The 25,626-nt window shown below is 36.4% G+C and overlaps 2 protein-coding genes across 3 annotated transcripts in view; both read left to right on the top strand.

Annotated features, from left to right (window-relative positions):
• The window catches only part of TBC1D19 (TBC1 domain family member 19), a 114,793-nt gene that overhangs the window by 82,770 nt on the left and 6,397 nt on the right, over nt 1-25,626 (top strand). For both annotated transcript variants that reach the window (XM_036764702.1, XM_036764703.1), the window contains 4 exons: nt 12,973-13,005; nt 17,298-17,407; nt 19,630-19,721; nt 21,833-21,948. In XM_036764702.1, the coding sequence (XP_036620597.1) occupies nt 12,973-13,005; nt 17,298-17,407; nt 19,630-19,721; nt 21,833-21,948 (351 nt within the window). The remainder of the gene's footprint in view (nt 1-12,972; nt 13,006-17,297; nt 17,408-19,629; nt 19,722-21,832; nt 21,949-25,626) is intronic.
• LOC118854346 (40S ribosomal protein S24-like) lies at nt 7,669-8,061 on the top strand. The gene has a single exon (XM_036764704.1). The coding sequence runs from the start codon at nt 7,699-7,701 to the stop codon at nt 8,059-8,061; it is 363 nt and encodes a 120-aa protein (XP_036620599.1). The 5' UTR covers nt 7,669-7,698.

Raw genomic sequence — 25,626 nt, 5'->3', positions numbered from 1 at the left:
CCAGCGTCCAGGGAAGCTCAACGAGGCGAGCTGAGTCATTCAAAGAAAACAAAGTCCATTCTGGCTACAGAAGTTTGTCCAGGATGTTCAGGAAAGGATGGAATACTCCCGGAGGGGTTTGCTTAGGCAATGAGAAGAGTCACCTCTTCTTCAGAGACGAGAGGGGTGAAATATAGTGAGAGATGGTGTCAAAGAGGCATGAAATGAATAGAAGAGAAAAAGACATAACTTTGTGAATAGCTTCAGTTGATTTGGTAAAGAAAGAGGTAAGGTCCTTATCAGAGGTGGAGGGAGGGCGACATTGAGAGGTTTGAGAAAAGATGAAAAGGTTTCGAAAAGTTGTCATGGTGACTGGGATAGAGAATTTGTTACCAGGTAGTGAAAGGTTACATTGCTGAAATAGTTGATATTATGTTACATAAATTTGTAGTAGACCCAATTAACACAGTGTCATTACTTTTTCTAGCTAAGTGCAGCATCACATATTTAAGCGAAGAAAGTAGAGGGAGGAAGTAATACAGGGTTTGTGATTGGACAAGGCATATTTAGCACTAGACTATACATAAGATATGCTAGCAAAACCTAGATTTTTTTTAAAATTGAGGATTACCTACCAAAACATAAAATACCCAGATGAAGAGATTCTGATTTAGAAATACTAAAGCCAACCTGAAAAATGAAATCAAAACTAGTCCTAAAGGAACTCCCAAATTAAAAAAGCATTGGTCCAGATGGATTTGCAGGTGAATACTGTCAAAGTTTTAGAGAGCACCTAATACCTATATATACAAATTATTCTATAAAGTTGAGAAATAAAACATTCTATCAGATTCTTTTTGTAGGACAAATATAGTCCTAATTCCTAAAGCAGAGAAGGCTAAATGCAAGAAAGATTGTTATAGACCATTGTTAGTAATGAATATTGATACAAATATTTCAAATGAAATCCTATCAGAAAGATTACAGCAACAGATCCAAATAATTATCAACTATGACCAAGTTGGATTTGTATCAGTTAGCAAGAATAATTTAGTGTTAGGAAAACAGTCAATTATATAAACAAAAATGTCCCAAGTCACATAATTATTTCAATAGATTCAGAAAGTCTTTGACAAAATATAACATTCATTTATGTTTAAAAAAAAGAAAAGGCAAAGGACCATTTTTCATATGATAAAAAGTATATAAAACCAAAAGCTAACATTTATGGTAGGAAAATATATGAAGCTTTTCTAATAAGTACCTGGTTCTACCTTCTGCAATAAGCCTTTCCCAGCCCTCTTTAATCTTAGTGCCCTCCCTCTCTGCTATCCTCAGTTTATCTTATACATATCTTATCTGTACATAGTTATTTGCATCTTGTCTCCCCCATTAGACTGAGATCCTTTAGAGCAAAGGGACTGTGTTTTTTTAAATTGTTGTTTCTTTGGTTTTTGGTTTGATCCGGTGTTTTTCTTTGTATACCCCAAACTTAGCACAGTACCTAGCACATGCTAGGCCCTTAAATGATAAGTGACTGACCGACTTGGGGCAGCTAGGTGGTGCAGTAGATAGGGTGCTGGACCTGGAGTCAAGAAGGCTCATCTTCCTGAGTTCAAATCTGGCCTCAGACACTTACTAGCCGTGTGACCCTGGGGAAGTCCCTCAACCCTGTTCGCCTCAGTTTCCTCATCTGTAAATGAGCTGGAGAAGGAAATAGCAAACCACCCTAGTACCTTTGCCAAGAAAACTACAAATGGTGTCAATGAAGAGTTGAACATGACTGAAAAATGACAAGAAGACTGACTGACTAACATGTACACAGAAGTACATGGAAGAAGAGAAGACTTTTTGCAGTAGCACACATGATAAGGACCTAGCTACATGAATAAGAGAAAAGAGGACATATACAAAAGATGCTGTAAAGGTAGAGAGTCCAAAAGAGGAATCAAAGAGTTGCAATTCCTGAGTTTGTAAAGCTGGGTGACTGGGAGTATGGTGGTGCCCTTGACAGTAATAGGAAAGTTGGAAGGAGGGAAGTGTTTTGGGGATAAGATGAGTCTTGTTTTGCGATGCCTTTGGGATATCCAGTTTGAGATGTTCCAAAGGCAGATAGTGATGAAGGACTAGAACTCAAGAGAGTTACAGATTTGGTACTCATCCTCATGGAGATGATAATTGAAATCGTGGGCACTGATGAGATCACCAAGTGAAGCAGTGCAAAGGGAGAAGAGAAGAGGGCTCTGGACAGATCCTTGGAAACCCACAGTTAGTGGGTATGAAGAGCCAGCAGAAGAGAGTTGAGAAGGAGTAATCGGACAGGTAAGAGAAGATCCAGGAGAAAACACCAAAACTAGAGAGGATGGATCATGTTAAACAGTGTGAGAAGCTACAGAGAGGTTAAGACACACTCAAGAAGTACAAATATAATTATAAAATACTCTTTAAAGAAATAAGGACACAAATTAAATAATTGGAGGTATATTTATTGGTCATGGCTGAGTCACATATATGTAATGAAAATGACAGTAGTACCTAAAACAATTTGCAAATTTGGTGCTATATCAATCAAATTACCTAGAGGTACTTTATCATGCTAGACAAAATAATAAGATTTTATTTGGAGGAACAAATGAATCATAAGGGAAAGCATGAAAAAAAAAGTAGATAAAGGAAAAACTAGCACATAGACCTCAAAATGTATTATGAAACAGTAATCATCTAAATTATTTGTCCTTTGTTAAAAAAATGGAAAAGTAAGGCAGAGCTAAGATGGCAGCTAGAAGGCAGGGACTAGCATGAGCTCCCTGCTGAATCCCTCCAAAAACCTATAAAAAATGGCTCTGAAACAATTCTAGAATTGCAGAACTCACAAAATAGCAGAGGGAAGCAGGGCTCCAGCCCAGGACACACAAACACCAAAGACAACAGAGAAGGTTAGTGGGAAAAGCTGTGGGAGTGGAAGGAGTTTGCGGTTTGGCTACCGCCCTGGGGGCAGCGGAGGTGGGGCAGCTACAGAACTACAGCTGCAGTTGCTTCTGGCCCCAGGCCCACCTGGTGGGAGGAATTAAGTGGCAGATCAGAGCAGGAGTGCAGAGCCTGCTGAAGATCTAAGTCCAGTCTGGGTTGGGGGTTCTTGGGGAAGGAGGAGTACTGGTGTGGCAGAGCTGGTGCATCCCCCCCAAGCTTGGAACATAGTTCTCTTAACTCTACAAGCAGTCATACCCTTCTGAAAAACTCAAGGGTCAAGTTAGTTGGCTGGGAACATGGCCAGGCAGCGAAAACGCACCCAGATTCAGTCTCAGACTTTGGAATCTTTCTTTGGTGACAAAGAAGACAAAAACATACAGCCAGAAGAAGTCAACAAAGTCAAAGAGCCTACAACAAAAGCCTCCAAGAAAAACATGAACTGGTCTCAGGCCGTGGAAGAGCTCAAAAAGGATTTGGAAAAGCAAGTTAGAGAAGTAGAGGAAAAATTGGGAAGAGAAATGAGAAGGATTCGAGAAAACCACAAAAAACAAGTCAATGACTTGCTAAAGGAGACCCAAAAAAATAGTGAAAAATATAGTGAAGAAAACAACAGCTTAAAAAATAGACTAACTCAAATGGCAAAAGAGCTCCAAAAAGCCAATGAGGAGAAGAATGCTTTGAAAGGCAGAATTAGCCAAATGGAAAAGGAGGTCAAAAAGACCACTGAAGAAAATACTACCTTAAAAATGAGATTGGAGCAAGTGGAAGCTAGTGACTTGATGAGAAATCAAGATATTGTAAAACAGAACCAAAGGAATGAAAAAATGGAAGACAATGTGAAATATCTCATTGGAAAAACCACTGACCTGGAAAATAGATCCAAGAGAGATAATTTAAAAATTATTGGACTACCTGAAAGCCATGATCAAAAAAAGAGCCTAGATATCATCTTTCAAGAAATTATCAAGGAGAACTGCCCTGATATTCTAGAGCCATAGGGCAAAATAGAAATTGAAAGAATCCATCGATCGCCTCCTCAAATAGATCCCAAAGAGAAATCTCCTAGGAATATTGTCGCCAAATTCCAGAGCTCCCAGATCAAGGAGAAAATACTGCAAGCAGCCAGAAAGAAACAATTTGAGTATTGTGGAAACACAATCAGAATAATCCAAGATCTAGCAGCTTCTACATTAAGAGATCGAAGGGCTTGGAATACGATATTCTGGAGGTCAATGGAGCTAGGATTAAAACCTAGAATCACCTACCCAGCAAAACTGAGTATCATGCTCCAAGGCAAAATATGGATTTTCAATAAAATAGAGGACTTTCAAGCTTTCTCAGTGAAAAGACCAGAACTGAATAGAAAATTTGACTTTCAAACACAAGAATCAAGAGAAGCATGAAAAGGGAATCAAGAAAAAGAACAAGAAAAAGAAATTGCAAGGGACTTACTAAAGTTGAACTGTTTTGTTTACATTCCTACATGGAAAGATGATGTGTATGATTCATGAAACCTCAGTATTAGGGTAGCTGAAGGGAATATGCACATACATATACATATATATATGTTTATGTATATATATGCATATGTGAGTGTGTGTATATATATATATATATATATATATATAGAGAGAGAGAGAGAGAGAGAGAGAGAGAGAGAGAGAGAAGGCACAGGGTGAGTTGAAGATGAAGGGAAGATATCTAAAAGAAATCAAATCAAATTAAGGGATGAGAGAGGAATATATTGAGAGAGGGAGATAGGGAGAGATAGAATGGGATAAATTATCTTGCATAAAAGTGGCAAGAAAAAGCAGTTCTGTAGGAAGAGAAGAGAAGGCAGGTGAAGGGGAATGAGTGAATCTTGCTCTCATCAGATTTGACCTGAGGAGGGAATACCATACGTATTGATTTGGGTATCTTACCCCACAGGAAAAAAGGAGGAAGAAGATAAAAAAAGGAGGGATGATAGAAGGGAGGGCAGATGGGGGTGGAGGTAATCAAAAACAAACACTTTCAAAAGGGGACAGGGTCAAGGGAGAAAATTCAATAAAGGGGGATAGTTTAGGAAGGAGCAAAATATAGTGAGTCTTTCACAACATGAGTATTGTGGAAGGGTTATACATAATGATACACATGTGGCCTATGTTGAATTGCTTGACTTCTTAGGGAGGGTGGGTGGGAAGGGAATTGGGGAGAAAATTTGGAACTCAAAGTTTTAAAAACAGATGTTCAAAAACAAAAAAAAAAGATTTTGCAAGCAACTAGGAAATAAGATACACAGGCAATGGGGCGTAGAAATTTATCTTGCCCTACAAGAAAGGAAGGGAAAAGGGGATGGGAGGGGAGTGGGGTGACAGAAGGGAGGGCTTACTGGGGAACACAGCAACCAGAATATACACCATCTTGGAGTGGGGGGGGGAGGGTAGAAATGGGGAGAAAATTTGTAATTCAAACTCCTGTGAAAATCAATGCTGAAAACTAAATATATTAAATAAAAAAATAAGTGGTGAAAAAAATGGAAAAGTAGATGAATGAATGAGCACTTATAAAGTGCTTATTATATGCCAGACACTGCATCTAGTGCTAGAGCTGCTATTATAAAAGTGAGGCAGTCTTGGTCTTCAAGGAGTTTCCGTTCTAATAGGGGAGTTACACTCATAGGTGTGTATGTACTTATGTATGTAAGTTTATGGAAGTGTTGGTCATGGCAGAGCATCTCACAAGTCTCTGTGATGGGGAGCTATTCCATGTTGTGGCCAATTGATGAGCACTTTTCCAGGAATAATGAAAATATTATTTTGGTTATTGTTCCCAGAGCCAGAGATAGAAAGTGGAAGGTGGATGGTTTGAGGGCTAGGGTAGCAAGTTGGATAGGAAGTGAAACGTGGTCTGGTGTGGGGCCTGGACTGACTTAAGCACTCACCCGTCAATCAGGCAGCCTAGCTTTAAGATAGTACAAAAACTAAATACACTAACTCCCTCTGGGACTGAGTGGTGGGGTAGAAGGGATGTTTCCTAGCATCTCATACTGGTGGGACTGTGCCAGGTGGTGAGAAGCTGGGCAGCCACAAGTGAATGGCAAGATCAATAAATAAGCCAAAATCTGAAATTAATCAAACTAAATAACCCATTGTTTAACTAGAAAACATAAATGGCTTGGAGAAAAACTCCCTATTTGTCAAAAATTACCAGGAAAATTGCTAAAAGTTTTATAGAAAATAAGTTTTGACCAACAGCTTACAGCATATACCGCAGGTTCTAAATGGGTACTTGATCTGAATACAAACCATCAGACCACAAAAAGTTACAAAATAGTGAGATCTAGTACCTCAGTGTTATGAGAAGTCACAAAAGATATCATAGATGAGTGTATGAAACTGAGAAGCTTTATCACAAACAAAATTAATGTAGGCCAAATGAGAAGGTCCCTTGTCAAAGTGGAAAAAAACTTCACATTGAAAATCTCTGATAAGAATCTAATGTGTGTGTGTGTGTATGTATGTATATATACGCACATTGAGAGAGAGAGAGAGAGAGAGAGAGCGCATAGGAAGCTAGTGTTGCAGGGTAGATGCACTATGCCTAGGGTCAGAAAGATCTGAGTTCACGTCAACCTCAGATACTTACTGTGTGACCCTGGACAAGTTACTTAACTTCTGCCTTGTTTTCCTAAATTGTTAAAAAAAAAAGGGGGGGGGCAGGGGAGGGTTATTGTGAGGATCAAATGAGATATCTGTAAAGTGTTTCTCACAATACCTAGCACATAGTGAGTTCTCAAAAGAATAATTGCAGACTGTAAAATAAAATTAAAGAATGCTTCAGATGATAAATGATAAAAAAATACAAATCAAAACTGCTCTGAGGCGTCACACTCAGCAAATTGGCAAAGATAGAAGGAATAAGTAAAAAAAAAAACAAAAACCCAAAACCAAAAACAAAAACCCTGCAGTGGGCTGTGGGAAGACAGGCATACTAATGCTGGAGGCCACTAGGTGGCACCCTAGTGCATAGAGTGCTAGGCCTGAGGCAGAAAAGATCTGAGTTTGCGTTTGCTCTTAGACAATTCCTAGCTGTGTGACCTCGGGGAAGTCACTTAACCTCTGTTTACCTCAGTTTCCTCAATTGTGAAATAGGGAAAATAACACCACCTACCTCCCAGAGTTTTTGTGAGGATCAAGTGAGATAATATTTGCAAAGTGCTTAGCCCAGTGCTTGGTAGAGAGTTGGTACTGTATAAATGGTGGTGGTGGTGGTGGTTGTAATACTATCGTACTATTGGTGGAGCTATGAATTTCATCCAACGATTCTGGAAAGCAATTTGCTGTTTAAAAAGTGACTAAAATGTCCATATTCTTTGACCCAAAGATTCCGCTTCTATTCATATAGACCAAGGAGGTCAAAGACATAAATAAAGGTCTTAGATACAACAAAATATTCATAACAGTACTTTTTTGTGGTAGCAAAGAAGTGGAAAGAGGAGGTGCTCTTAAGGTAGAGAAAGGCTGAACAAGGTATCGTTGATAAATGTAGTAACATTACTATATCAAAGGAAATGATGAATAAGAAGAATTCAGAGATGTGTGAGAATAGTCACGTGAACTAATACAAAGTTACGTAAGCAGAATCAAGAAAACATTACAGTAGACAGCAATATTCATAGAAAGAGCGAAACAGCCTTTCCCTCTCTTGCTGCTTGAGGAGCCGGCCACCACCATAAATGACACTGTAACCATCAGAACCAGAAAGCTCATGACAAACAGACTTCTTCAGCGTAAACAGAGGGTTATAGATGTCCTTCATCCTGGAAAGACCACAGTGCCCAAGACTGAAATTCGAGAAAAACTGGCCAAGATGTACAAGACCACTCCAGACGTCATTTTTGTCTTTGGATTCAGAGCCCACTTTGGTGGTGGCAGAGCAACAGGCTTTGGCGTCATTTATGATTCCCTTGACTATGCAAAGAAAAATGAACCAAAGCACAGACTTGCAAGGCATGGCCTGTATGAGAAGAAAAAGACATCAAGAAAGCAGCGGAAGGAATGCAAGAACAGAATGAAGAAAGTCAGAGGTACCGCAAAGGCAAATGTCAGTGCTGGCAAAAAGAAGGATTAGAAGGCACTATGGATGATGTTTGTCCATGAAGATAATTTTTCATCAGAGCATAAATAAACTATGTAAAAACTTCAAAAAAAAGAAAGAGGAAAACAACAAAATATAAATACTGTATAATTATTACAACCAGGCTTGGTCCTGGAGAAGAGTTGAAAAAATAAAACTTTTTTCCCTTCATTGCAGAGGTTAGGGGCTATAGGTATGGAGTATTGACGTAGTAGTTGTGTTTGGTTTCACTATACTGCATTTTTTTCTTCTTTGTTACGAAAGGGATAGCCTAGAGAAGGGGAAAGTATATATGCAGAAATGACAATAATAGAGAAGCAGAAGATAGCATTAAAAAAAACTCCAAAAGAAAGTTTAAAATGAAGTCTTTAAGTAGTTGATGTCATTACTGATACACTAAAGGAATTAATTTTTAACCTAACATGAGGGATGTAGCTGACCTCTGTAAAAAATTGATGGAGTATTGATATTGAATGATCTTTGACATCTTGCCTCCAAAGAAACTCAGCTATCCAGCAACATCACCTGTTTAGGACATAGTTGAGATGCAGGAAATGGCGGCGGGGTGGGGGGAGTGGGCTATCTTTTAACATCAAAAAGAGCTGCGTTAAATCACATCTACTTTTCAAGTAGATCCCCTCAGGAACAGAGCCTATTTACTCTGTAGGGTGTTTAAAAGCTCCCTTATTTAGTTTCCAAACTCTGAGCAGAATAAAGGAAATAAATAAGAAAAGGGAGACGGATTGTCATAATCAGACACACTGGCAGTAGCAAGGTCATAGGATTGTAGATTTATAAATAAAAAAGAATTTCAGTTCATATAATACAGCCCCTCATCATAGAGTTGAGGCAACTGACACCCAGGGAAGTTAAATACCCTGTCCAAGTCCCTTAAGTAGTAAGTGGCAGAGCATGAATTTAAACCCTTATCTTCTGACTCCAAATCCAGAACTCTGTACTTCACAGTCAACAGCTCAATAACAAAGAAAAAGACAAAAAAGTAGATGCAAGTGTTCAAAAAGCATAAGATTATGAAACAAGTGCGCTGTTATACAAGCTCACATGCTTTGGTGAAGCCCCTGAGCATGCATCTCACTTCATGATGTGTATAATGATTTTGCGTGATCTGAAAATTATGCTTAGTACATTCTGTTTAAGAAGACAGAGAAGTACATAAAACACTTTAAAATATTCTTAAGGAGGCAGCTTTGTGATGCAGAGGATAGAGCCATGAACTTGGAATCAGGAAGCCTGAGTTCATATGTGACCTTAGACACTTACTAGCTGTGTGACCCTGGATAAATCTCTTGGATTCTCTCTGCCTCAGTTTCCTCATCTGAAAAATGAGGATAATAATAATGCCTACCTCCCAGAGTTGTTGTGAGGATTAAATGAGATAACACATATAAAGTGCTTTGCAAACCTATGTTGGTAAACAAAATGGGCTCTTAGCACTCAGTTCAACCAAGTGCCCTTGAAGAGTTGGCCTTTGTTTCCTTGATTAGATTTGGGAGTCCTTGGTGACCTCCTTGCCTCAGGGGAGGGCCTAGTTTACACATGAGTTTGACTGACATGTTTGGGACATGAGAGGCTTTTAGACCACGTGGGTTTAAGTCGCCTCTTCATGACAATTCTAGGTCACGTGGCTGAGTCACATGTGTGACTCACCCTTAACCCTGAAAAAGATATAAAACCAGGGGTTGGCTTTCTCTTCTTCGGAGCTCTTACCCACAGTTGTGGTGGCTCGAGTGACTCTGGACCAGCCCTTGTTATGAGCTCCCCAGCTGAACTTTGGTGTTGGTAACTATGAATTGTATTTGGTCTGTCTGTTGATGTTTGTAATTTGTTTGTATTTGCTCTGAAGTTCAGGGTGCTGCTTTTTCCCCTGAACTAAGTGAATGGTATTTGTATGCTGAATTAAAGTAAGCTTGTCAACCCCTTAATGTTGCTTTCCTTAGTAAAGCAGATCAAAAGGACCTGGGCTTTTGCAGTGTACTGGCAGCGTTCTTATTGTTGGGCTTGTGTTGGTCTTTCACTCCCACAACAGCTGCTAGCCAGATTGTTGAAACAAAACCTTAAAGCACTATCCACTATTATTCATGTAAAAAGGCATCTATTTTTCCTAACTCAAATACCATAGACTCACAGTATTAAGCCTGAGAAGATTAAAATGAAAAATACAAAGGATTTTCTGTTCTTTGCTTCAAGATTTGTATGATGTCAAAGGACTTAGTGGAAGTAGTTGGTGAAGGGATATTAGGAAGAGCAAATTACGGTTTTTTACCAAGTTCTTTAATGGCCCCAAATTTCTCCTTGAACAAAACACCTTACTATGAGCAAAGAATCTATTTGTACCCTTAGGCGGCTGCATACTACCTAAATATTTTTGGCAAACCACTTCTTTTATCTCAGATATAGACATATTCCTGAACAGTTTAAAAAAAAACAACCTTTTTCTCTGCTTCTCATGCCTTGAGTCCTTCAAGGGTTAAGTTTCAGTCATCTGGCCATTACCCAGGATGGATTTTCTAATGAACACTAATGGCCTTGAAATATTTTTTCTTGTATATGGTATCTTTCAGCTAATCTTGCCTCAAGTTTTCTATGTTTGCTGTAGACAATTATTTTAAGAAACTGTTATCCCCTAATACATCTGAAGAAAGGCAAAAAGCCTGTTACGATGAATATGAAATAGATTCCTTGTAGCAGAGATTTTTTTTGACAAAGTCCAACTCCCATGTACGGAAGCATTACTTATGAAAAAAAAAAATCTTAAAGGAGATAAAATTCAAAGTGTACATGATTCAGAAAATACTACATAAAGTATCTTTCTTACTAAATTCTTCATCCTCTCATCTCTCTGTTATTAAGTTTTATCTTTGTAATTCACTTGCAACCTGATTTACTTCAGTTTATTCAAATTGAAATGCCATCACTCAAGAGCCAGTCTCATATTAAAAGTCTTTGTCGTTCGGTTGTTTCAGTCATGTCTGACTCTTCGTGACCCTATTTGGGATTTTGTTGGCAAAGATACTAGAGTGATTTGCCATTTCCTTCTCCAGCTCATTTTGCATATGAGGAAATTGAGGCAAACACTTGCCCAGGGTCACATAGCAACATAGCAACTGTCTGAGGCCAAATTTGGACTCAGGAAGATAAGGCTTCCTGATTCTGGGCCCAGCAGTCGATCCACTGTGTCATCTAGCTCCCCTATTAAAAATCTAGTCTTAAGACATTAAATAAGCTCTCCCTACTTATAACCTAAACCTGTTTATGTGTTTGACCCTAATTTGTCCTTATTTCACTAAACTTTCCCTACATCTCTAGTCTTTTTTTCTATTACTAAAAAGCAAAAAAAAAGCCAACTATCCCTATTTAGTGTCCCTATTCTTACCCAAATCTGGCTCTAATTCTTTAGCCCTATTCTCTCCCAATTAACTGTAATCATAACTTTACTCTTTGTAACACACACATACATAAAACACCATAAAAAAATAAAATTTACATGTAAGTAAATAGGACTTAATTGGTGATGATATCAAGCACCATAATAAAGAAATATCAACATTACCAAAGTACTAAAAATGTATTAATTTTAAAAAGCAGCCATCCTTTGAACTAGAACAAAAAATTAGACATATACATATGTATACATGTATAATACATATATATATGTATGTATGATTGAGAGAGAAAAAAATCTAAATATTGTATAAAATCAAAGTTTGAGGACTATTAGTTGGACTATATTCTATACAAATTTATTTTTAAATTGGAGAAAAATATTTTTTAAAAAAATTTACTTATATTGCAATACTGCAGGATAAAAGAAAATTTCACCAAGTACAAGGAATAAGGTGGGGGACTTTGCATCAGACTAGTAGAAATGCTTTACACAGAACAGATCCAGAAAAGGTTCCAAATTACCATATCAGGATGCTGAGTAAAGTATAGGACAGCACAGCACAAGTTAGGAGAGTGGTGACTGATAAAATCAGGTGAGAGGAGATTAAAACCAAAAAGGCTGTGTAGAAACTGGAAAATTCAGCATGCCACCATTTTGATATATTGACTGAAGAAATGTTGATGAAGAATCAAGAGCACTTTGACAAGATGGTGGAACCTATAAAAGGGACACACGGCAGCAAAGTAGAGAACAAATTAGGTATACGCTAGGAAAAGCATCTAGAAAACATGAGCAAGACCAAGTAGGGGATCACTTGATTTTAGCCTCAGTAGACCAAGAAGTCCATATGTTATAGACCTGTGAGAATTGGTGACTTCCCACAGCTGTTATGTGTCAGAAATGGGACTTAAACCTAGTCCTCCAAACTTCCTGGACAGCCATTTATCCCCCATACCAAATGACCTCTATTATGTAATTAGTATAAATTATTTTTGTGTTCTATTTCTTCAGTGATTCAAATGACTGATTTAGTACTTTTTAAAGTTTTGGGGCAAGTATTGTGAAACAATACTCTTGATATTATATCTCCTAAATATGATCCTATTCCAGGATCTTTTACAGTACTTAATGACTTCTTGTGCATTCGTTTCAGTTGTGTCTGACTCTTCGTGACCCCATTTGGGGTTTTCTTAGCAAAGATACTGAAGTATTTTGCTATTTCCTTCTCCAGCTCATTTTACAGTTGAAGAAACTGAGACAAACAGGCTTAAGTGACTTGCCCAGGGTCACGCAGCTACTAAATGTCTGAGGCCAGATTTGAACCCAAGTCTTCTTCACTCCAGGCCCAGCACTCCATCCAATGTGCCACCTAGCTGCCCCCTACTTAATGACTTAACATTTATTAATTTTGTTAATATGAAACATGTCATCATATTTTTAGGATCGATCTAATGGGGATTTGTTGTGAAAAAATTGTTTCTGTCATTTTTATTTTGTAGGTGTAATCCCTTTCCATGGATTTTCAATGTATGGTAAGTTGGGCTTTAAAAGAGTCATTTACATAACACTTTTACTGACTTTAAACAAAGAAATCACATTTATTCCACTCCCCACACTTAACTAGTTAATCATGCTGCCAATGTTTTAAATCTTCTGTTTCCTTGGTTTTTTTTTTACCAGTTTTATTAAAAAATAAAATAAAGGTTCATTTTCTTTGCCACTATAGTAGTTGTTTGGCAAATTAAAATTTAATTTGAATTCTGTTAGTGCAAATAGAGTTAAGGTATGTGTGTATATGAGTGTGTATGTCTGTGTGTGTGTGTGTGTGTGTCTGTGTGTGTGTGTGTGTGTGTGTGTGTGTAATGTCAAGGTTTAGTTTAAATGAACAGTAAATATTATGACTCAAGATTCTGGAGTTTGAGGGCCAATCTCACCAAGAAATTTTAAAAATACAAATGAGCCAGGAAGTGTTAAAAGGAAAACACAGCATCAGGTTTGACCTTATGATTTGTCTAGGCTGTTGGTATGTGTTCCATCTATTAGACTGACATATGCAGACAGCCCTAAGTACGTGTGAAGAGAGAACTGAGTGCCACTCTGTCATCCCATGCCAGCAGCTGATGAACAAGAGGAGCTAATGAGCCCTTCTGGCCTTGGTTGGAGTGACAAACAAGGGACCACTTGAGGAAGGCTGTCATATACTTCCAGCATGGAATTTTAAAATTTGGGATTTAGTATGACTAATATTTTCTAAGGGGTGTTTCCCCCTTGTTTTTAATCAGCTGGTTTAGGATGGGTGGTCTTAATTTCATAATTTCTAGCAAAAAGTTTGTAAATCATTTAATGTTTTGCTTTATGAAAAATTCATTAATGCTCAATATTTTTTAAAAATCTAGGTTGATGGTGTGAATATAAAGCATTTAAAATTCAGTAGATGTCAGACAATACCAAGTTAAAAATACATAAGCACCTTGCTATTATTGTCTTCTCAGATCTCAGGCAATAGGAATGAATAGTAAAACCACTCAATAACTTGTGGTGCTTCAGCATTGGCATTTGAACCCACCTTTTGCCACAACTTCACAGCAGATAGTCTTATAGAGAAATTCTAATGTTTTTCCATTTTCTAAAAACATAAGGGATTTCATGATAGGGAAATTAAGACAAATACATCTTGATTAAATCCACATTCTTGTTCTTTGATCATAAAGTTTAAACTTAACATTTTATGTTGAATAAAGTTAATTTGAACCATGAAAATTGATTTGAAATACTTTTACAGTGAAACTTTTAGTTCTGTTCATTTAGATGATTTAAAGGCACTGATTGATGCCACAAAATTGAATATTGCTAGGTATTTTCAAAGGAAATAATACCCCATTAATTCGAGATTAGTCATTATATAAAAAGAAGTAAACAGTTATTTAAAGCATTTAAGAAGTCCTCACTTTTACTCAGTTTTAGGTAACCTTTTGAACCTGAACGTAGTACAATTGTATTCCCTTCATTAAAGATAGGATGATCTAGAGTTTTTTTTAACTTATACCAACCAGTCTTCCCCTCATTTTGTGCAGATTAGTGAAGTTGTATCATTATCAATTTTAAAAATCATTTTCCAAAGGAAGGGATTAGTTTAAAATTGATGGGAAAAAAGCATATGTCAATTTCACTTATATTTCAAGGCAGCAAGGCAGGTGAGAATGTTTATTCAAAGAAAATCTTACCTCCATCTGAAAATTTTTGTAGGAAATTTTTAATAAATGTTAAAATTATAAGTAAAATAGGATTGCCTAATGGATAGAGACCTGGACTGGTATCAAGGAAGACTTTGGTTCGAGTCTTGTCTTTGATACATATTGGTTGGATGGTGCTGATACATCTCTGGACAATTCTCTAAGCCTAGAAGTCACAAAGAAGTACTGGGAGAAGGAGATTCCTTATCTAGGAATCATTTAGAGCTATAAAAACACAGGTCCAGTTCCTGTGTCTGTTCCTCTTTGACAGAATTCAACATAATACAGTTCTACTATTTTTGCTTCTTCAAATCATTTTTGGAAGTACTTTGGTATACAAATCATAAATTAATCTGTTGTTTTGAATATCAGCTAACCACTAGTGGGCCCTTTAAGCCTCTGTTACATATACTGGGAAGAGGTCGTTTTTTTTCTAATTTCATATAAAATTATTTTTCTGCATTCTTTTACTAAATAATAGTTTTAAAATTTTCAAACTGTAAGATTAAGTGTCAGTATCTAAGAAGGTATTGGCTAACTACAGAAATGAAATTGAGTCTTACAAAAGCAAATAAAGAGACACTGAGATTCATCCTTATGTATCTGGTGTACACATGCTACATCCAAGTTATTTCCTTATATTCTGATGTCCATGAGGATGGAACCATGTTTTCTAATTTGTGCATCACACTTAACAAAGATGTTTGATAAATAGTACTTGATTTTGAGAACCGTAAATAGTCAGTGATTAGTGGTTAGTGAGTATTGTAGCATCTTTTTACCCTTTATCTGTTTTTGAAGTTGGTGGGTAGCTTAACTATATATGTATTTCAAAATCCATCCCTAAAATTAGTTTGCCTTTACTTTTCCTAATCCTTCTGATAAATTAAAGTGATCAGTCATTAGTATTGGTTTCGTTATGCTGTTTTGGTAAGCAGAATCCTCATATCATAGTGCTCTTTATCCCGGAGAGTTGGAATTGTCCTGCTTTAAGCATTTTATATTTGATCTTTTTTTCTTTCACTTTTTAAAAGTGAAAAGAAACCAAGGTAGGAGGTTGATCGATGAGTTCATTTCACCCCTTATTGCCATTAGCCAAGACCAGTGACTAGCTCCAGGGCTTCTTACCAGTCAATTTTACATCACTGACAATACGGGCAATTTTTATTTTATTAAAGCTCGTAAATCTCCTGAATTCAGTTTTGTATTTATGAGTTACAAGTTGATTGTTGTTTTTGCTCCCAAAAATCTTTATTATAACACTTTCAAGGATTTTAAAATCTCAAAAACCAGTTTATGTTACCTTTCTACCACTACAGTTTAGTTCTCATCTAAAATTACAACTTCCTGATATGCTGGTGCAAAATTAAACTTGCATAGATCTATCTTGCATATATTCTCCACCTTGTGCTATGATTTTGTATTAAGTGAAAGTCCATTCAATTTTTTTGTTAAATAGTTCCAGGTTCTTTTTGACACTTGATTTGTTTTAAGCAAGTTTGAAAGCAGCTTTCTTTGATCTTGGTACTGTTCTCTAAACTAAGTTATTTCTTAAACATTTTTAAATTAAATTCATTTTTAATGTTTTACAAATTCTAAAAACTTAGCAAAAATCATTTGTATGAAGATTTAAATGTACTAGGATAGCTAAGTGGTATAGTAGATAGAGTGGCCTGGAGTCAGGAAAACCTGAGTTCAAATCTACCTCACTTATTAGATGTGTGACCTGGAGCAAGACATTTAAGCTCTCTCAGCCTCAGTAGCCTCGACTGTAAAATGGAGACAGTGATAGCACCTGCCTCCTGGCACCCCTCATTTGTGAGGTTCAAATGAGATAACATTTATAAAGCACTGAGCACGGTGGCTGCAACATGGTAGATGCTATATAAATGCCAAATATTGTTGTCGTTGTTACAAGCTTATTAATGGGGGAAATCCTATCTCAATTATTAGAGGAACTTGGATCTTTGGATCTCTGTGGTCCCATGCCACTTCTAATATTCTCTGAAATCTTTGAACTCCTTATTTATTCTTCCAAAATGTTGGAAGGCAAATCTGATTCCTTTACAGAGCAATGTGGAAATCAGCTTCTAGGCAGTCATCTTGTACACAAAATTATATATGGCTTTATTTTTATCTTTTATTATTGTTGTTGTCGTTCCTTTAGAGTTTGTGTGCGGTTGAAAATGGCCTCTAGAAAACTACTGTCCAGATGTGATTATTTCAGCTTCTGATGAGCCTAGATTATGATGGCTTATATTTAACTCATGCTTTATTTCTGCTTTTTTAAATAAAAATCTAGTAATGGCAGAAAAACCAGACATGGCCAGACCAAACATAGCATCCTCTCTCAGGACTGGTAGGTTTCACATGTGCTCCAGAACCTACCATATGGCTTTAAAATAATATAGCCTGAAATTTCAAATAACATAGGTTGTAATTAGACCATTTATATATATGATTGTTACTTCTTGATGAGTGCAATTACTGTGAATGTATGGATTTATTTACTTACATGCATCATGCATTTTTATTCATTAAACTAATTTAGTAGTTTGCAATGTTGTCAATTAATTTTTTTATCCTTTCAGTTGCTCCACTTTGTTTTCTGTACCATGAACCTTCCAAATTGTATCAGATATTCCGTGAGATGTATGTGCGTTTTTTCTTCAGACTCCATTCCATCTCTTCTCATCCTTCTGTAAGTTCATTAGAAATTGAGTCAATTAGTTTATATCTGTAATTTTTTATTAGAAGACTACATAGTGACAGATTTTCTTTAATTGTATTTATGTAGACTTCTTAAAATAATATTATGAAACTATACATTTAATTTATGATATTGAATAACAGATCATAATAATTCTGGCATAGAATTGAGGCAATGAGGGTGGTTTTAAGAGGGAGGAAATATAAATAAATGTTTTTATGAAGAGCTAGAAAAAAATGCCATTGATCAATTAGATTTGGAGAAGTGTCATCTTTTATATATTGAAACATGAATGCAATTTCAGATTTCCATAAAAATCATTTTAATGTAAAAACATGTTCTAGTTCATCCTAGTTCTAGTCATCCACTTGCCACATGTGTACTGGCCTTTTTGATTCTGGAAAAAAATGAAGCGTTTCAGACCATTGACAAGTAAAGACATTATTACTTGTCACTTGTTTTCCAAGTTCATAACTTGATATTTTGGCTAGTGAGTCATGTAATTTAGATGTTTTCCCCTAGCTTTGCTAAATTTTTAGAGACAAGTAAAAAGCAAATTGAGTGCAAAATTTTTAAAATCTCTCTTCTCCATTTTCTTTGGTCCCTGCCTTGTCTTTTACTACTGTCTTTCCCCTTGCCCTTTCCAACAACTAGAATGAGTGAGGCTTAGTTTTTTAAATGTATTTATCTTTTTTGAGCTTCTTTGTCCCATGGAGAAGTAGTTTTGACCATGCAGTTGAAATGTTGAATAAAACTCATGTGTGAGGGACCAAACTTCCTAAAGTAAGATTTTTCTATCCTTATTTAATGAGTCTTCATGGTACCTAAGGAAGGTGCTTGTAGTGAATTATCTGCTCTTTAGTCATCTAGTTTAATCACATGCATTGTTGTGTGTGGGAGGTGGGAGGTAGGAGAGACATCAACTCTCTGTCATCCTAATCTTAGACTGTTTTATTGAAAACTAAAGATTTTATTATGAGATGATTCTCAGATTACACAGATACAAGCAATGAAATTCTGCCCAGCATCCTAGGATACACAACATTTGGATAACTTGTTTTTGCTCGTCTTCCTCTGTTTTTCTCTGGAATGGGAGTCAGATTGATAAAATCTTTCTTCTCATCTTCCAACTCGGGGGCAGCCTGAAATCTTCTTCCCTCATTTCCTGAATAGTTCTGTACTTCAGGGTTCAAAGCAACCTCTGCAATTACTATTTCCTTAGACAAATAGAAAAAAAATTGACAATGAATAGTTCTTAGCTTTCCTATCACTACCTTCATGCTGAGCTCACAGTTATCTTATTTGATTGCCTGACTATTTCAGTTTGCCTTGGCCCACTCATTCTTTTTTAATAGAATAAGGACTTGCAGGTAGTCACCTCTTTTTGAGTCTGCAATGAATCCTATGAATTTAGAATTGAAACAACTCTTTTTCTGTAGAAACTCAAAAATAATATTAAAATTTCCCTTGCGGAATCAGCCTCAAAGATTGCTAAGCTGCCAGTCTTGATTCAGGCATTTGTATTGCTTCCTAAAGAATCTGTTTTTCTGCTGTTTCTTATGCTACATTATACTTTTTTTTCTTCTTTTTTTGGTTAATCCAAGAGTCATGTTTAATGACTACCTGATGTCAACACCAAACAAATAGTTTTCCTGGTGGGGTAACAGAGTAAGAGAGGGAAGGAAGGGGAGGTTGTATATTATAGGAAGAGTGGGCAAAGCAACAGGAAATATTTTTTTCCTAGGAGAGAGGCAACAGGAGGGAAAAACCATTATGGAGGGAGACAGCAAAGGGTGTGGGGAAGGCGACAGGGAAATACCCGAAAACTGGCAAGTATCCAGAAAAAACTAATTTCTCTGTGGCCTTAAGTGATCTTACATATCAGGCCAAATAACAGTTTGTTCTGTGCAGTAGTGTTTTTCCTGGACTATTTGTATATTACATATCTGTTTCAGTGGGGAGGCCATTGTATTAAAAATGAGAGCTCCTGGGACATATACAATATACTTAAAAATTGAATGAAATTTCTCATTTGTTCAATGCAGTAAATGATTTACTAACATTTTCCACTTGCATTTTTGCTGCTTAAATTAAAAATATTTAAGTAATATTTATATTAACATTCATAATTTTTTCTCATTGTGAACTTGGAAAATAATTTTGAAATAATTTAAATACTATAACTATATTTTAATGAATTATTATTATGTTAGGGTATTGTTTCACTGTGTTTGCTGTTTGAGACACTTCTTCAAACTCATCTTCCACAACTCTTTTATCATCTACGGGAAATTGGAGCTCAGCCGTGAGTATTTTTCTCTTATTTGTGCAATAGGGAAACATACTCCCACATTTAATCAATTTATCAATTAACAAATGTTATTAAGCATACTCTGTGAAAACACTATGCTGGGCTACAAAGCCAAAAATAAATCCATCCCTGTCTTCAAAGAGCTTACATTCTAATGAGGGAGACAACATGCACATAAAAAGTATATTGTATATACTTATACATATACAAAGCAGATGTGAGGTAGGGAAGATCCTGGCAGCTGGGAGGACCAGGAAAGGTCTAATGCAGAAGTAGTGCTTGAGCTGAGTCTTCTGGAAAAGAAAATCCTTTGAGGTGAATTAACTCTTTCTTTTTTTATTTTGTTTTGTTTTTTTAATTAGCTCTTTCAAGATAGAAATACACCATCAAGTTAAGTGAAATAATAATTATTCACTTATAAACTATACCTTCAAAATATTCTGAAAATGTACGAAAAGATTTATAGATATATAATACATTCTTTACCAAGAATTTCCTGTCTGGTACAAAAGTTACAACAATGAATTCTTTTCTATTCTTGATAAAAGATATTTGCCACATATTTGTGGAAGTAAATACTGAATTATAATGTGATATTGAGACTACCATGATATTCTGACTAACCAAAGCTAATGAAGATTAAAATTTGCTATAATGCATTAAGGGAAATATCTATTCATTCCATTTTGACATAGTTTGACTCCTCCATCAAATTGTTTGAATAATAGTTCATTGATTATTTCACTTACCCAACATATATTAGGTACACTATACTGTACTAGGTACTGAAGATTCAAAGGTAAGGAATGATTCAGTCCCTGCTCCCAAGTAGCTTCCAGTCTGGTAGTAAATGAGGTTAGAAAATTAGCAAAAACAGTCCCTTTCCCTAAGGATGGAATTTAGACAGGGAAGATAACATGGGTGGGTGGGTGGATGGAGGTATATATCTAAAAGCACACACTCATTCTCTCTGTCTCTTCTTTGTATATATATGTATATACATGTGTGTAAGTGTGAGAGAGAGAAAGAGAGAGAAGAAAAATAAGTAGGTTTGACAGAAAGCTCTAGTAATGGGGAGAATCAGAAAAAAAGTGTTTGAACTAAGCCTTGAAAGAAATGAAGTATTCTAAGAGGTAGCAGTGAGGTGGGTGTGATTTCTAGACCTGAGGAATAGCTGATGGAAAGTCAAGGAAACTGATGATAGAGTGTCATGTATGAGGAGTAGTAAAAGGCAGTTTTGGTTGAAGATGAACAGAAGTAATGTCAACTTAGACTGGAAAAGTAGTTTAGAACCACTTTGTAAAGGGCCTTAAATACAAAACAGAGAAGTTTATATTTGATCCTTTAAATAATAGGGAGCCACTAGAGTTTATTGAGGTAGAGAATGGGGAAGGTGACATGGTCACCTTTAAGAAAATCACTTTGACAGCTTTGTGGATAATGGACTAGAGTGAGGCAGGGGAGACCAGATAGAAAGTGTCATAATATGTCAAGCAAGTGGTAGTGAGAGTCTGAGTTACGGTAGTGACTGTGAGGATGGAGAGAAGGAGATGAAAACAATAAATATTGTGGAAATATAAATAACAAGATTTGGCAGTTGATTGGATCTGTTAGTGAATGAGGGTGATGAGTCAGGGATGGTACTGAGCTTGCAGACCAGGAAGACTGAAGGCATGGTGAAGAAAGAGATCACCTCTATGTGGGATAATCAAGGAATGATTCATGAAGAAGTTGGTACCTGATATTATTATGGCTTGCCTGTAACGTGTTTCATTTTTTATTCACCTTTCATTTATTAATCAGTATAGTCTAAAAGGTGGAAAATAAAAGGATTTTTTCTTGTGGCTAACCTAGAGATCTTAGCAGGTACTTTTTAGCCTCCTAATATTTTAACCCTGCATGTTATAATATTATGGTATGGAATTCTTCAACTATCCAGTTGTACTGTTTTCCAGAGAATCATTGCATTTTTCATTCCTAGGTATATTTGCAAGACTCTGAAAGGGGTATTCCTAACTATAGAATGATTTGGTCTTATTCTAAATATTTAATTTTTTTGAAGAGAAATACAGCTGTCACTTTCTTCCTTTTTCCCTTCATTACAGACTTCGTATATCATTTAAGTGGATGGTACGTGCATTCTCCGGTTACCTAGCTACAGATCAGCTTCTGCTTTTATGGGATAGAATCCTAGGATACAACTCTCTGGAAATTCTTGCTGGTAATATGGAATGTCTGTTTGTAAAATGTATGTGCATGCACAAAAGGACGATAATTTTCTTTATGTAAAGTAAATACTCTTAACAGAATGTCCTCATCTGTAGACATTTACAGTATTTTAATCAGAATTATGATGTAGTGAAAAAAGTTTTGAAATAGAAGGCAGGAAACCTAGATCCTTGTTCTGTCCCTGATGCTAACTGTCTTTTGAAGCTTTAGCTGAGCTTAAAAGCCTCCTTTTCTTCACCTGTAAAATGAATTTGCCTTATGTAATATGTTAGGCCCCTTTTGGTTTTAAAACTATCCACCTACCAAAGCGATAGTAGACATTAATGATTGTTTAATTAGTGAAATTAAATATTAAGATTAAATTTAATAGGGACAAAATGTCAAATCCTTCACTTCATTAAAAAAATTACCTGTGGAAGTAGATGGGAGAACTAGATAGTAAACGTTATAAGGAAGAGGAAACTATAAAGGATAGAGAAAATGTGGCTATAAAACAGTTGATGTGAAAAAGACCTAGGCTGTTTTGATAGACAGCAAGTTCAATGTGAGTCTGTACCATGATAGGTCATACCCAAAAGCTCATGTTCTCTTTCTTAACTTTTTTAAACCTGTGATTTCATCACTATGTGAGCACTACCTTTATGACCTGGCTCACAATACCTCTGTAATTTAGTAGAAGTTTCTGGGGCCAAAAAAATGTATCATTCTGCTGCCAGTCTGGTGATGAACTTCTCTAAGCTTAGTGAAGTGGGTCTTGGGAAAACAGACATACAATCTGGCCTACACTCTCCTGGACCCTTTCCAGTTGTGTAGTACCTGCCAGAGTTTACACTTTTCTGACAAAGCCTTCAAGAATCCAGACATCTCTGTGATGAGGCCTCAGAGTAGAGTGTCCTAAGGGAAAGAAGTGCTGCTCTCACCCAACTGGTGAGACCATATAGGTATTGTTTTAAACCCTTTCTTGGTACCACAGTTTTAGAGTGAATCCAGAAGTAGGTGACCCAGAATGGTGATGGAATTCAAAACCATGACTTAATTGGTTGAAGGGACTGGAAATGTTTAGCCTAGAGAAGAAAAGAATTAGGATGAATATGTCTTCAAATATATTTAAGGGTTGTCATTTGGATTAAGGATTAGATTTGTTCAGCTTCAAATCAGAGGACAGAACTAAGATCAATAAGTGGCAGTGATTTTAAAGAGAAAGGCATCTTTAAAGAACCTTTAAGAACTTCATTATAGGAAGGCAGATTTTTACTCAATATTCAAACAAAATCTGTACCTTATTCCTTCCTCCCCCCCCCCAAAAAAAACCCAACTTCCTAACAATATAAAGAAAATTTTCCTTTTACTTTGAGCCATTCAAGACAGACTGGATTGCCTTGAAAAATAGTGAATTCTTCCTCACTAAACATATCCAAGCAGAAGCTGTATAACTATTTTTCAAGGGCACTAGAAGCATGATTTATACTTTGGGTGAGGTTTGGATTTAATGACCTTTAACATCTTTTTTTACTTTGTAGTTCTATTATTCTCTGATCTAGGATATCTGAGCTTGGTTCCAATTATTTCTGTTATTTAAGCAAAATTAAGGGCTCTCATTCTACATTGGCATAACAGATATTCATTGCTAATACCAAAGAATTCAGGGCTTGCCTCTACCCAGTACCTCAGAAAAGTAGTTCTATTCATTTCCACTTACTATTTCATTGTGGCAGCAACTCACTCTTCTTGAGTTAATCAAGGATTATTTTATTATAGCTGTTAAGGATTTATCACTTTTATTAGGCTAATGAGCCTCCCTTTATGGACACCCCAGTTTCTCGTTACCTATGAATAGAGTTTTTAAGCTAAAATTGCTCCGTTTTGTTATACTACATTCTACCTTCATTACTTTTCTTTTACCAGTCTCCTTGTCCATTACTTACTGAACTACAATCCTAGTTAAAGCTCTTACTGTCTCTTTCCTGGCATACTGGTTTCCATGCTTCTATTGTCACCCCTCTCCAATTATCCTCCATATATTTGCCAAAATAATCTTCGAAGGCACAGATAGGATCATGTCACTACCCTGCCCCAAAATGTTAATTTAAAGTACTCCATTGTCTGTCTCCAACCTATTTTTTTCTGTATTCCAGCCACACTTGCAGTTTCTCAAATTTGACATTGTATCTCCTGACTCATAAGCTGTCTACCATGCCTGAAATGCACTCCTCAACCCCAACTCTTAAGAATCCTTTTCCTTCAAGGAAACTCGGGTCTTTCTAAATATATCATGTTCCCTGTTTCCCCCAGTTATTAGTTATCTCTCTTTAAACTACCTTGTATTTGCTTATCATTATTTGGTTTTTTATATCCCCATTTGAGTGTAAACTTTTTGAGGGCATGAGCTGGTGTTTTTTTTTTGAGGGGGAGTGGGGTGGAGGTGGGAATGGAAGATAGTGTTCTCACATCCCCAGAGGACCTCAAGCAGAAGCTATATAACCAGTTTTCAGGTTTCTTACATAAGGGACTCCTCTTCAGACATAAATTGGTCTAGATAACCTCTTTTGAATCTTGAGGTTCAGTGATTCTCTATGTTTACATGAAAGGTCTGTGTCACTAGAATCCAGGTAATAATAGTAATCCACATATACAATGTTATTATCCCCATTTTATGGTTGAGAAAACTGAGGTGCCAAGACTTGTCTATAGTCACACAATTGATAAGTGTTGGAACTGGTATATTGCAGTGCAGTGCTCCCTCTGTCATCCCATTCTTCTTGATCCAGCTGCCCCTGTTTGTCTGAGAGTTTATGGCTCCAGCACCTGAGCTGGGCCCCATTGCTTACCTGAAGAATATGTCTTTTCTGCATTTGTCATTTATGCTAACTTATACTGTTTCTCTTTCTCTAATGGTGCAGTCTGTACTGCCCAGGCGCCTGGGTTCATATTTATTTATTGTTTTCTTTGCTAAAATATTGTGATCTTTCATGGATATTCCTTATTTAACAATAAACTAAACCTACAACTTACTCCTATTTAACATGTGTGTATGAGGCATTGGTATAATTACACCAAGGTTATCACACATGCAAGCATGAGAAATGGGGAGGGGACAGAAGAAGCAGCTTTATCACAGGGTATAAAGTACTCAGTTAATTACATTTCACTGCCTCACTTCTGCTAACTAGATCTGGGGCTGAATGTAATTGGAATGATCAGGAAAATCAAATGCACAACAGCCATCCCGCAAATAGCACAATAGAATAAAAAGAACATTGAACTTTGGGAGTCAGGAGATTTGATTCTAATTCTGGCTTTGCTAGTAATGAGCCCATTAGGCTGGGCAAACTGCTTCTTTCTGGGAGTCAGTTTTCTAAACCATAAGATGAGAAGGATGGACTAGGTGAATTTTAAGGTCTCTTCCAGTTCTAAAATTTGATGATACCATGAAGGATGCATTTTTTTCAACCCATCCCTTCTTCCAGAGTGGGATATTAAATTCTAAACCTTCAAATAAATACTTTCTTGGGGTGATCTTGAGACTTTTTATTTTTTCTCTTCTTTCATCTTCCAATATATAGACAGTATTTCTTGTTGTGAAAAATTTAGGAATGTTGTAGAAATAGTATTCTATCGAATTATAGTTTCCCATAGGAGGAATTATAGTAAAATTAAATTTTTCAAAAAG

This window comes from Trichosurus vulpecula, chromosome 6 (genome assembly GCF_011100635.1).
Source record: "Trichosurus vulpecula isolate mTriVul1 chromosome 6, mTriVul1.pri, whole genome shotgun sequence".
NCBI classification, from domain to species: domain Eukaryota; kingdom Metazoa; phylum Chordata; class Mammalia; order Diprotodontia; family Phalangeridae; genus Trichosurus; species Trichosurus vulpecula.
This window is presented reverse-complemented; position numbering and strand designations above follow the sequence as displayed.